General features: G+C 36.0%; 1 protein-coding gene across 3 annotated transcripts in view; it reads left to right on the top strand.

Annotated features, from left to right (window-relative positions):
- The window catches only part of ANGPT1 (angiopoietin 1), a 245133-nt gene that overhangs the window by 192606 nt on the left and 38157 nt on the right, over window positions 1-14370 (top strand). For all 3 annotated transcript variants that reach the window (XM_032858474.1, XM_032858472.1, XM_032858473.1), the window contains one exon: window positions 8274-8375. In XM_032858474.1, the coding sequence (XP_032714365.1) occupies window positions 8274-8375 (102 nt within the window). The remainder of the gene's footprint in view (window positions 1-8273; window positions 8376-14370) is intronic.

Below are 14370 nucleotides of genomic sequence, written 5' to 3' on the forward strand. Positions count from 1 at the left end.
GAAAATATATATGCCTGAGCTCTCGTCTCCCAAAGATACTGTTTGCCAGGTCCATAAAAGATGAAAACCCTATTGCATAGACGTCCCCGAGACCCATACCTCCCATCCCTCTTTCACAAAATTTTGTTTATTCTCTGCTCATTCTAGGGATGTCCTATTGCTCATAAATCCTTGCCTTGTGTAGATTATATGTTGAGGTGATATGTACCTCAAGTACATGGAGAAGAGGTAGAAGCAATCTTTCAATGTCTCAAGGACCCAGATGGCACACATCATCTATAGTCTAAATACTGTGGAGAGGGTGCCATGGACATACTGCTATTTGCAGAATCACTGTTCCTATTAGGATGGGGAAAACATATTCTCTCTTGACTTATCATCTTGATAGGATTTGCTTTTCATGTTTACCTAAACATGAACAGGATCCAAAGTAAACTTTGAAGTAAGCAAACACTATATTCTTGCTGTTATATCTCTATTTATTTATTCATTAAGTCATCCACCCATTCCTTCACTCAATTCATATTAAGTGGATGTCATTTGTCAGTCACTGCCTAGGGACACAATATAGAACACACAGATCCCACCATGGTGGTGAAGACAGACAATTACACAGATAATTATAACAGACTGTAGAAGGGTAGTGATTGAGACAGTCTGTTTGAAGCAGGATTTATAGAGACGTGAGGAGAGCCCTGCTCTTCAGCATGTTAAAGTTTTTGCCAAGATGACAAGAGAGAACCAAGACTCCAAGAAGACCACCTGTCTTTGTAATGCTCCATTCTCAAAGAATGAAACAATTTTCCTCTCCTCTTTGACCCACCTAAATTACCAATCCTGTGTCCTCATTTCCTGTGGCTACGGAACAAGTGCTCTTGGGAGGCCTTCCTTAATTCCCTTAAACAGCTTTGCATGACTTTTTCACTAGCAAAGTTCTACAAGGCAAGGATTGTGCCTTTTTGTCTTTGGTTTCCTGGGACCCAGCATAGTTTTTGGCACATCGCAGGTCTTCAATAAATATGTGTTTAAATGAGTGAATGAACTTCTGACAATAATATCAACATTTCTATGTAGTATATAGTAATCGTGCCTAATTTAGTCTTCTTGATTATTAGTCTCCTTTGATGTGTGAGGGAAATGAATCTTGGAGAGTAGTTTGCCAAATGTTACATCATGGTCACAGGAGAATCTGGACTCTACCAGCGTCCTCTCTCTCCTGACTTCAGTAAGGATTAGTGGTTTAAGTTAGCTCAGTGTTTGTTTCCATTTGCTGGGACAATTTTTTTTTTTTTTTTTTTTTCCTAGAAGGAGGTCTTTCGTGCTGTTCTATAATAGGGAAGGAGGGGGAAAAAGCACCAGTCACCATTCCATACATTGCTACCTGGGCCACCTACCACAGAAGTTCAGTTTCACGTGTTGTTCGTTTTGGGCTTCTGTGCAAAATCTCACTCAATTAAGTGTTCCATGACTTAAGAGAAAAAAACAAACAAACAAATAAAACTATGAGGGTACAATGATAAGTCTAGGAATAAAAAGAAGAGGGTAACTCATTGTAAGGGGGGAACTTTTGGTTCCTTGGATCTTATGATGTGAAGCTTTCCTACTCTACTTGCTGATATCTTAGAATCATACTTAAGCTTAAATTCAGTTGGCATACATATGGGCATGTGTACACACCCACATTCTCATACACCATACATCTAGCATCTAAAGTATATGAAAACCTGTCCTAGGGGAGAGGAGCAGAGCTAACATAAATACTCTATAATTTACCTACAGTATTCCCCATGACCTGAAAGAACCCCCAAATTATTGTCAGTTCCACTAAAATATAACTTGGCTATAACAACAAAAGTTAGTTAAAAATATTAAGTGACCCTCCTTTTAGACACTTAATGATTCTATGATATAATAGGACAATTTCTAAGGATTTGAAATTAACATTCACACTTTCACAATCTTTTTCACTCCATCACCCAGTCCTGCCATGTGGCTCCAGGTTTTGGCAAAGGGGACATTACAAATACGTTTTGATCATTCTATGAATTTTAACTCATAATTCAATAACCATAACCATCATTTTGAACTATGCTAGTTCAAAACATTTTGAGATACAAATGACGCACAGGTTCTTTGCAGACCTACTGCTCCTGTTAGGATGGAAGAAAGGATATACTATCCTAAGTCATAATCGTGAATAAATTTGCTTTCAATACTTACATAAAAATGTGAGTTAGAGGATCCAGTTCACTAGTTCAGTAGCAGACTCCTGTGTTGGTTTCATCAGGATAGCATTATTTAAACTTATACCTCTGCAAAATGATGGATTTTGCATGTGGTGAAGCTTCAGGGTTGTTCTTAAATAAATGAAATCTAAAATACTAACTTCACAAATGTCAGCTATCTGCTCAGTTAAACTCTAAGGTTTGGGCCTAAGAAAAAACAGTAGCCTGAGCAGGTAAGAAGCTTTTCAGAGGAAAAAAGCTCATGTGGCATCTGGTCAGGACCATCATTAGATTTTAGTTTTATTGTCAATAGAGCACGGTGAGAGGGAGAGATCACTGAGTAGAAGGAAGTAAGACTTATTAGGCTTTCCTAATTTAGGTGTTCCTTCCTGGTTTTATTCTTTCCCCTTTATGATCACGGATCCTCCCACAAGTAGTAATGTTGTTCTACTCTGGGAACTTTAGACTGATAAACCTGCACTTTTCATAGATAGCAGTTTTTAAAATATCTATTTAGCATGGCACTAGTAAGAAAAATCATTGTGCGAATTTTTCCTGGCATAATTTAGAAGTTAGTTAATACAGTAGTTCAAATGCATTTACAGTTTTCCAGGTATATTCTAAGCACTTTAGAAGTAAAAACTCACCTGTTTACTATTTTCAGTAACTCTATCAGATAGGTGTTCCCATTATCCCCATTTTAGAAACATAACTTGCCCAAGTCACATAGTTAGTAGATATTGACACAGGCTTTGTAATAATGGCATCAACTCCAGACTGTATCTCTTAGCAGGGGACTAAATGAGATCATTATGTTAGTGGTGGCTAAAGTTGCACCACTTCCAATTTCTTTAATCTGAACCTATATGAATGACATAGGAAAGAGCTTATTATCAGAAAATTATGTAAGATCAATTCATGTTTTGATTATAAACTACCCTAGTCCCTTCTACCTTGTAATCTCATTTTCTTCTCCTGCGTTGATATAAATCATTGGAATTCTCTGAATCCTGTAAAAAAATGCTTGGAAAATGCATTTTTATGTTCATCACTCTTCCAAGTAGATTGTGCTTTGTAGATATAATATTTGGTGCTACCTTTGGATATGCTTAGCAAAAGCTTTGCTTATTGTTATGCTTGGAGAAGTTCTAGCGAGGGTATGAAACTCAAGGCAAGACTACAAAAAATAAAACAAGTTCAAATATGTAAGATATGGGCTATGGACCAATCAATAAAATTGGACTATTTAGGCCATTAACAAGGGCAGTTAACAAAGAGTATTAGGAAGTATTCATCTTGTAGGCAGAGTAAAAGTTGCATGTATACAGAATTGGTATACATTTATTTTTCTAACCGACATTCCCTTCCCAGAAATGATGTCTGAAAGTAACAGTGTTACCTTTTCAAATGAAATGAAGGCAGTTTTCTAAGACTGTTTAATTTTTCAAGCAGATCAAAAATAAGAATTAAATCATATATGTTTTTGTTTTTTTTACCTTTATATTACTAATGGCTGTGGTTATTTTCTCTCTGAATTCCCTTCAATGCATAGTAGTAGGAGATAGGATTTTTCCTTTTATCTCATCAGTTTCTAAAACCAGATGCTTTATATCTGGCTTAGTTTCATCCAAAAATTCAAACCATTAAATAAAAACTCTGCTTATTATAAAATATTAAAATTTTGTTTCTGAATTGTGAGTCCCCTAATTCTTGGGAAAGGACCATAACAAATGTGTTGAGTCTCTTTTTTTAGTTAAGGTTATGGAAAAATAATTAACATCCTCAAGCCTAATCATTCCAACTTGTATGGCGCATAAAACCGTAAGAACTATGTGAATCAAATTTCCCCTTTTTGTTTGGGTTTAAATCTCTGTATTATGTTAAAAGGTATTTAATGCTTGAAAGCTTTGACCTTGCCTGGGATAGGAGCCAGTTCAATCTTTTCTTGGATAGAGTTAAGCTCAAGTCATATGATCAATAAATGCAACAGGCATAGTAAATGTAGTGGGCCCTTGTCTCCAGGAAGGACACCGCCAGATAGCACAGACCACACAATACTGGCGAATGAACTTTTCAAGTCCTTTCATGTCTCAGATCTTTTGAAACCAACCACCTATTTTCTTAAACTTCCTTCATCTGTTAAGCTTAGGCTTTTAATTTTTCTTCTGACTAGAAATAACATGTTTTGGGTTTTTTTTTTTTTTTTGGCTAGAGTGAATCCAACTTCTTGAATAGATATATAATAAAAAGAAGCATGCTCAGAGATCGATGTTGGTATTTTTATATTTATATTATATATTATTATATCAATCATAAATATAGAAAATACATACATAAAATATATGCTATATAAAATATATTAAATTATTAAGCTAGTGATCTTAAGGACAATTTACTGAAGTACTACTTTTTTTTATTTTGTATATTCCATTTTATTCTTATTATAAATGATAAATTATATGCCATAGTAAATATATAGTAAAATATGCTACAATGTATAAAATATTATATACAGAGGATATAATGCATAATGTAAATACTTACTATCTCATATGTAAAATACATCTAAGAAATGAGAGTCATGACAAAGCCTATTATGTACCAAGCACTATTCTAAAAATTCTACATGCATTGACTCATTTAGTCCTTGCAAAGACCTAAGTGATAGAACAGAGTTGGGATTTGAACACTGATAATTTGGTACCCAGGTCCATGTCCCTAAACAATATGTCCTTCAGCTCTATTGTGACCATATTCCACAACAGCAGCTATTATTATTACTGCTATTATTGAGTCACGATAGGAACTGTGGAGCATATGTCCAACTTCTTACCTTCACTATACCCCCGCTTCTAACACCATAATCCTCTGGGGGAACTTCTGCCTCCCCAGGTAGCTCCAACTCTCTCTTTTTTTTTTTTTTTAAGATTTTATTTATTTATTTGACAGAGATCACAAGTAATCAGAGAGGCAGGCAGAAGGGGGGTGGGAAGCAGGCTCCCTGCTGAGCAGAGAGCCCGATGTGAGGCTCCATCCCAGGATCCTGAGATCATGACCTGAGCCAAAGACAGAGGTTTTAACCCACTGAGCCACCCAGGCTCCCCCCTCTTTCTGAGTCTTTATCTAAGAAATGTTCTCAGCACATCTTAACATTCTCAAGTCACTGAATATGTTTGTTTAAAAGGAAATTGGCCTTTTTCTAAAATTTGTGAATGATTTTAAAACTTTAAGTGCATAGAATTCAAATAATATAGATAATAGTAATAATAAAACTGTGAAGAATAGTTTCTTCTGCACATTAGATATTTATAAATGTAGTTATTCCTTTCCCTGAGTATGTAAGTGGACTCTATAGTTTTATAAACTCAGGTTAGCAAAGTTCCGGGTAATTAGTGTCCATTAAGAAAAATCTGGGAAAAGAATTCTGAATTAACCAGTCAAGACAGGGTAAAAATTTAAGAATCAAGTGACACTTGTTACCTCTAGCAAAATGTTTCCTTGACATTTTCACTCTTATTTAAGTATCACCAGTAAAGTTCCGCCTTGGCCTCTTATCTTGGATCACCACCTATGTCCTCTTTAAACTGTGCCATCTGGGTTTTATTCTCATAGGAATCCTGCAGTCTGTCTCCTCAAGGTCACTAATGATTCCTTCATTTCAAAATTTAGTGTGTATTTTCTTAATCTTTATTTGTCTTGACTTCTCTGGAATATTTGATTAAGTGGATCATTTCCCCAAATCAAAGTCATCCTCAGCTTCAATTTTATTAATCAGGTTTTCCTATTTTATGTTTCCTTCTTGCATTTCTGTTTATTCAACAAATACTCATTTAGTATCAGCTATAGGCTAGGCACGGTTCTAGGCACTGGGGACAGTGACAAACAAAATATAAGGCCATGCCTACCTAAAGGTTATTGATGTATTTTACCTCCATCAGTTTACCAAAGTCCATTTTTGGATCCTCCTCCTTCCTGCACATATACATCTCTTACCACTTTTTTTTTTAGTTCTTTAAATAATCCATTTTCACGTTATCAACTAACTGCTCTCAAGCAGGTTACTCCCAAAACAGTTTTGAATTCAGGATTCAAATTCTGGATCCAGGATTTGTTATTAATAATAACCATTGGTAAGTTACTTAAACCCTCTAAGAATTGTTTTTCTCATCTGAAAAATGGGGATAATAATCATACATACATCACTGTCATGAAATAAGTTAGAAAATACATATGAAGAGTTTAAATTATCTGGCACTTAACAGCAAGAATGCTGTTGTTAATGGTGATTCCTTTCTTATTCCTTTATTATCCACATTCTTATTCTTGGTCTATGCCTATTAAATCATCTCCAGTTGATTGATGAATCCCCTTTTGGATGACTACACTACCTCAAATTGGGTGTGTCCAAAACTATGATCATTTTCTTTTTCTCATCTGTTAGGTTTTTTTCCTTAAGTTTTTCATTTAGATCACTGTCTATATCATTCTTCAGGTCACTGGAGCTAAAAATTATGAACTCCTACATCTCCTTAAGCCTACAGAAACAGTCACTATTGAAATTTTCAGGCATTTTGAGGCCAAGATCCATATTTTGTTCATCATAGTATCCCTAATTGTAACAGAATCAGTGCCCAACAATGCTAATTGAGTAAAAAACAAATGAATGAATCAATTAGAATTGAGGAGGAAGAAATACTAGAGATTGTGTTGAAGGCAGAGAAGGGGTACAAAATGGTTTAGGGATTAGTCAAGGGGGACCTTGGGACAGAGAGTGGAATTTCAATTTATAATCTTGGAGGTGAGTTAATTCGTAGGCACAATAAAGACATACTGATGCGTGACTGTTGTCAAAGTAGAGGAAGAGCCCTCTAGAGAGCAGTTTGCCTAATTTATATGCTCACAAATAGGCGTGGATCTCCTAGTTCCTTTCACTCTGAGGAAGTACATGGACAATTTGTCCTCTGAATGACAGTTGTTGCCACTGTTTTCATACCTGTTAGCCATTTGTGCTCCAAATTGAGGGCTTCAGGGAAAACACTTGAGATTTTCCCTTAATCAGAGCTGAGCTCTGTGCCTGCACAGCCTGTCTGCCGCTGTTGCATCATATCTACACCTTTAGCCAGCCTTTGAAATGCCTTAGTCATCAACTCCCTGAGGAATGGTGTTCTCCATAGCTGGGACCTTGAATAGTCAAACTGCCATATCCATGCTATGTCAATTACAGTGATTACTCTCTAAAGATAATCCCATTATAGATATGTTTCTCTCCTTGGGTGGACTCTGGGGGAAATGAATCAATTTCTAAATAAATACAATTGTTTTAGAATAATTAAAATGAGCATAAGTCTTTGAAAGCATTGGATAACTTTCCACATGGGGAAGAAATGCTTGTTGCAGTCAAAGGAAATACAGTATGTCATATTTTCCTGTTATTACTCATGATGAAAATTTAAGCAAATAACATGTTCTCCGTATGCTGTGGACCAAATTTTGCCTCTAATCCAATACTGAGCCATCAAGAATAATTATTGTAGTTTGTAACTGTGTAGGAGTTAATGTGCAATGAAATATGTAATAGCTAAATATATATGATTTTTTAAAAAAATATTTTTCCAAAACCTTTATTATTATTATACCACCATTTTAATTAATTAAAACTTAAGAATTCTGAGTTTTATGTTTTGGCAATACAACGGCCTATAGTTTTAGAAACCTAGATAGCATTTTGAAAAAATGAACATAATGTAACTGCCTATTACCATTAAGACACAGATTTTTAAAAAATTTTTATGATCTGAGACTAAGGCAATTTTCAGCTAATTTAAATTTTTACAAGTAATTTAAGTTACACGATGGAATTAAACAGAAACAATTCTAATGTTAAAGCAAAATAACTGGTATCTAAATTAACATTTTTCAACATGGTAATTTTTATTCAGTTTATCCTAGGCCTACCCATCCTATTTCCATTTTGAAACATAATCTGATACTTGCTTCTTTAAAACAGACATAATTTTCACTTGATTTTATTTTCCCTGTGTCTATCAGGTATTTTGCAATATGGATCTTAATGGAGGAGGTTGGACTGTAATACAACATCGTGAAGATGGAAGTCTAGATTTCCAAAGAGGTTGGAAAGAATATAAAATGGTAAGATGGAAGAATTTACATAGTTTTTGATGTTTTATCATGAGGTTATCTTCATCAGACTATGTGATAAGCCCTTGTATTTTTAGGTGTTTTCAGCTATTTTAAAAATAAAATGATACATTAGTCACATTATTTTTATTAAACACAAAACACTCATAAATCATTTTCAGTAAATGATTTCCATATGTGCATCAGAAAGAAAAATATATTACTGAAATTATTTGGTGAACTGTTATGTATTATCTGGATTTGTTCCTGGTTGAATGAGGGTGGGGGAAGCTAGAACTCAGACCCAGGCTGGGCACATGAACCAGGACAAGGGAGGTGTGGATTATGGAGAGGTACTAACATACCTCACCTAGCTGGCGAGTTGTTGCTGGGTGTTGACTAAGAGCTCCTCCGTGTGGCTGGGTTGGGCTTCTCTCTGATGGTTCAGGGTCATCAGACTTCTTATGTGGCAGGTGGCATCCCTCACGCACAAAAATGGAAACTTCCATGCTTTCTTTGGTTTAAGTTACAATGCCCAGTCCACATTCAAGATGAGAGGAGTATACAAGGGTATGAACTGTGAGGTATGGTTCCTTGGGGGGTCTCCAAAATAATATCAGACATCATGGTTACCATCATTATCATCATAGCTGAAGTTTCCAATGGTTAGTATGAGCCAGCCCTAGCTGTAAATTCTTACTCATTTTTATACCAAGCCTATTAGCTGTCTCCATTTTAAGAAGAAAGTGAGCAAGATGGGAGATCAACTTTTCTAAGGTAATACAGTAAATGGTTTAACTAATGCATAATACAATAATCATATCATCAATGCCTACAGCATTAACTATTAAAATCTACTGACAGAATGTCAGGATATAATAATATAAAAGGCCTCCATTTATGGACTTATTCTCATATTTTACATCTAAATGTTCTGGATAATTATTGTCTTGACCAATTTTTGACAAATTCCCTCCTCAGAAGGTAAAGAAAAAGGTGAAGAGTCCTCTTGTACTAATCTAAGTTCAGTCTTGTTATTCTTTTAGAAAATATGTAAAAACTGTAGTTAATCAGCATCCCAGTTTATACATTAGTAGGTTCATAGTTGGCCAAATGACAGTTAAAAGATTTTAATAAATGAAGGTGGGGGGTCTCTTGTGGTGTCTCTGTGTCTACAATTTTTTTTTCAGATACCCAGTTGAACACTATGAACGTAGGTTAATAAAGTTTGAAGTTATACAAAGTTGGAATCTGATGTCTCCCATAAACCATAAAATTCCAGGTAGAAAAGAAGGCTATAGCCAACAAGATAGAATTCTACAGAGATAACTGTAGTATTTCACCTAGACCAAAAATACACAAAATTAAGTGAGAATATAGGATAAAAGTGACAAATTAGCTTAAGTACCTGGTTTTCAAAGTTTGGATAGGGGTGCCTGGGTGGCTCAGTCATTAAGCGTCTGCCTTTGGACTCAGGTCATTATCCCAGGTCTTGGAATCGAGCTCTACATTGGTCTCCCTGCTTAGTGGGAGGCCTTCTTCTCCTTCTCTCCATCTCCCTGCTTGTATTCCCTCTCTTGGTCTCTCTCTCTCTCTCTCTCTCTCTTTCTCTCTCTCTCTCTCTCTCTCTCTCTCTCTGTGTGTGTGTGTGTGTGTGTGTGTGTGTGTGTGTGTTAAATAAATAAATAAATAAAATCTTAAAAAAAAAAAAAAGGAAATTCTGGATAGATTTACTTGACTATAAGCTCATTTCATGTTGTTGTCTACTAACAACAAAGACCAAGCTACTCAGGCTACACTAATAGTTTATGGTCTCAAGAGATGCAGAACTCACTGGTGTCTGCCATAGTCTGGTTACATCAAAAATATGCTTTGGGGTGCCTGGGTGCTTCAGTGGGTTAAAGCCTCTGCCTTCAGCTTGGGTCATGATCCCGGTGTCCTGGGATAGAGCCCCACATCGGGCTCTCTGCTTGGCCAGGAGCCTGCTTCCCTTCCTCTCTCTCTGCCTCTCTCTGACTGTCTTTCTGCCTACTTGTGATCTCTGTCTGTCAAATACATAAATGAAATTTAAAAATATATATATGCTTTAAATTCCGGTAGATTTCCAACAAATGAACTTATCCCATGAGGTACAAACAGGATGAATCAATGGCGCTCTAACTTGGAGAGAAAAATAAAGGAATTAGATATAAATCTGTCTGATGGCTATCTAAAGTGACTGGATGGAGGTAGATGTACTAGAACCTGCTTCTCACAGTGCAGTCCAGAAACCAGCAGCACTAGCTTTGAAAGCTTTTGAGAAATACAACACCTCAAGGTACATCATAGACATCCTGAATTAGAATTTGCATTTTGGGGATGCCTGGGTGGCTCAGTTGGTTAAGCAACTGCTTTCTGCTCAGGTCATGATCCCAGCGTCCTGGGATCAAGTCCCACATTGGGCTCCTTCCTCGGCGGGGAGCCTGCTTCTCCCTCTGCCTCTGCCTGCCATTTTGTCTGCCTGTGCTCGCTCTCTCTCCCTCTCTCTCTGACAAATAAGTAAAATCTTAAAAAAAAAAAAAAAAGAATTTGCATTTTAACACTGCTTTAAAGAGGGAAGCTCCATAATGAATGGAAGAACATTCTAGAGAGGCAAAATTGACTGCTATAGACAAAACTCTCTAAGGTTTCTTTCTAACATGAATGGACTGTCTATTAAGTGATGAGGCCCTCTCTTCAGTGGAAAAACCCTAGTAGAAAGTAAATCACCAGGACTGTTACAGAGAATATTGGTTTTACTCTAAGGTCTCTTTTTGCTTATGTGATTGTAAGAACATATGGGAAGAATTTAATCTAAGTTCTAAAAAAGGACCTTGCATTATGTCTATATCAGCAGTTTGAGTCTTCACTCTTCCATTTACCAATGGAGTGTTTTTTAGCAAATCATTTAACCTATACCATAACTTCCTCACTAGTTAAAAGGGGGCATTAATGATAATACCTTACCTGCCTACAGGGATGTTGTGAGGATTAGATATAAATAAAGTACTTGGCACACTAAATTTTCAATAATCAGTAGGTATTACCCAAGATTAAGACATCAAAGACTCCAAAATTTTTACTTAACTCTGCCAAAAATATTATTTTGCAAACTACCTTAACTCATGATTATTTTCATCATTAAAATGGAATGTGAAGAAGTCATCTGAGAATCAGACTATAGATATATGTTCAGGCAAATCTGAAATACATTATTATTAATATCAATGACCATAGAAAAGTGAATATAAAGGTATCATTGTGGTGACTTTCCAAAATGCTGAGTTATTATCTGTAAGCATCTGCTGCCTTGGCACACTAGGCACATTAAGTAAGACAGGCTAACATATGAAGTGTGGCATTGATGCATGTCTTATAAGTATTTACCAGATATATGTATTTTAAGTCTTTTTTTTCATCATTTGACTGAGGCTGAATTATTCATTAGTTATCGTTTTGGGGGAGTTTACCCCTCTCCCTTTATTAAAAAATAGAAAGACTATCCTATTTCATTCAAACTAGAACATTTTATCAGCTGAGTTTCAATTCTACATGGTCAGAAAATTGAAATAAGCTCCAGAAGTCTGAAACATTTTGGCAAAAATGAGTCTGACTGCTTTTTTAACTAAGAGAATTCATCACATATCACAACTTGGTTAACTTTCACCAAAACACATGGTAGAAAGTGTTTCCATTGTTTTCCTCCAGAGCTTTTTACCTAAAGACCAAATAACACGAGTCCAAAATGAATGTAGGTTCAACTTCTTAGCAGGCACCACTCCCTCCTCAGTCTTCACTCGTCTACTGGTGTACACAAGGATGCTTTGCCTCTTTCTTGAGCCCTGAGTCCAGAAATAAAATTTCACCCATCCTTCCTTTCTGCCTTTCTTCTCTCCTTCCCTTCATTGTGGGTGATAACTGTGGGCTGCCTCTTTCCTCATAAGGTTTCCAGAACAATATGTTAAAATTATCAACACATGAATTACAAATACATATTGTAATTTATTATTTTTAAACCTCTCTCAACATGGAAGATTTGCAGTGTATTTGCTTCTTAACATTGGCTTTAAGCCTACAAAAGTCTTTTACCTGAGCTTTGTTTTCATTTAACCTTCCTTATGAGGGGATTCAGCAAAATCTGGTTTATGGATTTGTAAAGATGTTTGCAGAGAGGGAAGTCTGCAGTGGGCCTTTTTAATGAGGCACTTAGGGAACTATATTAACTCTTTTCAAGCCATGAGAATACCATTGAGTGGACTCCAGCAATAATACTTATCAGCAGTACTTTGCATATATGAAGCCAAATCCTGCTAGGAGTTCCAAATAATACCCTAGTGGCCTAACTTTATAGAGGGTAGTGACTAATGCCCTGGAGACAACCTGGCTTGGTATTGAAAACAGTTACCCCCATAAACAAAGTCTCCTATTGACACAAATATTGCAGTCTGAGCACCCTACCTTCTGGGAGTTCTTTGTTTCTGGAAAGAAATTAAGAGCATATTTTCAACTGCTTTTTAACATCTTCACATTAAAAGAGAAAAATATATAAGGAATTTAAAATGTTGAAATAAATCATTCTTTTGATCTTTCTTGGGCTGAGTGTCTCAGCAGTTAGAGGAGATACATGATTAAGTTGTGTATTAAAGCACCTCCGAAAAGCCACAGATCAGTAACCCTGCTTCAGATCTGTTTTCTCTAATCGTTTATGTGAAAAAAGATGAAACCCATAGAATACATTAACAGGGTCTGGTTTCAATTGTGTTTCAGCTATAGAAAGTCAACACTTCCTATGAGTATTATCAGATCAAAAAAAAAAAAAAGTAACAAAGTATCATAGACAATTACTTTATTAACTTGGAAACATACAGCCAAAACTGAGTATTTCTGCAGGTCTTGGCAAAAACTAATGAGTATCGATCTTTCTTCTGTGTGCATTGTTTTATTAACAATATGCAGTTTTTAGGGCCAACTTTAAGTCAGCATTAGCCTGGGTTAAGTTTCAGTGTCTTTTTTTTTTTTTCCTTTTATTAAAGAGCTAAAGGAGAAGATTTACAATCTATCTGAATTACGGTATCAAAATCTTGCATATGATTGTGATTGAAGTAACTAAATGTAATAGTTTTCATGGAAGGATATGACCTAGCATTGTTGGATTTTTTTTTTATAGAAAAGAAAAATCCTGTTTTTATTGTGATTTTTTTATTGTTTTGATAGAGACGTGATACTTTTTTTCTTAAGATTTTATTTATTTATTTGAGAGACAGAGATCACAAGTAGGCAGAGAGGCAGGCAGAGAGAGAGGGAAGCAGGCTCCCTGCTGAGCAGAGAGCCCGATGCAGGATGCAAGACTCAATCCCAGGACCCTGGGATCATGACCTGAGCCAAAGGCAGAGGCTTTAACCCACTGAGCCACCCAGGCGCCCTGATGTGATACTTTTTCAACATCAGCCCTGAATTCTGTGTAAGCTTGTATTTTTATTTATTATAGATATTACAGGCCTTTTGGAATAAAATATAGACCTATGGTAGGCTTTTGTGTGTGCAGTAATGTATGAACCTGTTTTTTTAGGGGATGTGACCATCTCTGCATTTCAGCCATCATTATACATTTCTTTCAAGAATAGTCCCATAATACATAATCAAAACTGTCTACTAATTTGGAGCTCCATATGAATATGAGGTTTCATACCTCTCTCCTGTGTACCACTCAGATAGTTTGATCTAGTTAATATATTCTTCCTTATTTGCACTCAGAATAGTGATTATGATTCTGCATCATAATTATATGATTCTCCACCTGTGGTACACAGCACACTCACCCCTGGAACCCTTCAAATGTACATATCTCTAAGCACACCCCAGACATACAGAGTCAGAACCCCCGTGTGGGAACCAAGTCATCCATATCTTTAAAAGGCTCCACAGCTGTTTCTGATATGCAGTCCTGGTTGAAAGCAAATGTCAAAACTATCAATTTTTTGGCATGAGT

This window comes from Lontra canadensis, unplaced genomic scaffold (assembly GCF_010015895.1).
Source record: "Lontra canadensis isolate GAN:19392208 unplaced genomic scaffold, GSC_riverotter_1.0 scaffold15, whole genome shotgun sequence".
NCBI lineage: Eukaryota > Metazoa > Chordata > Mammalia > Carnivora > Mustelidae > Lontra > Lontra canadensis.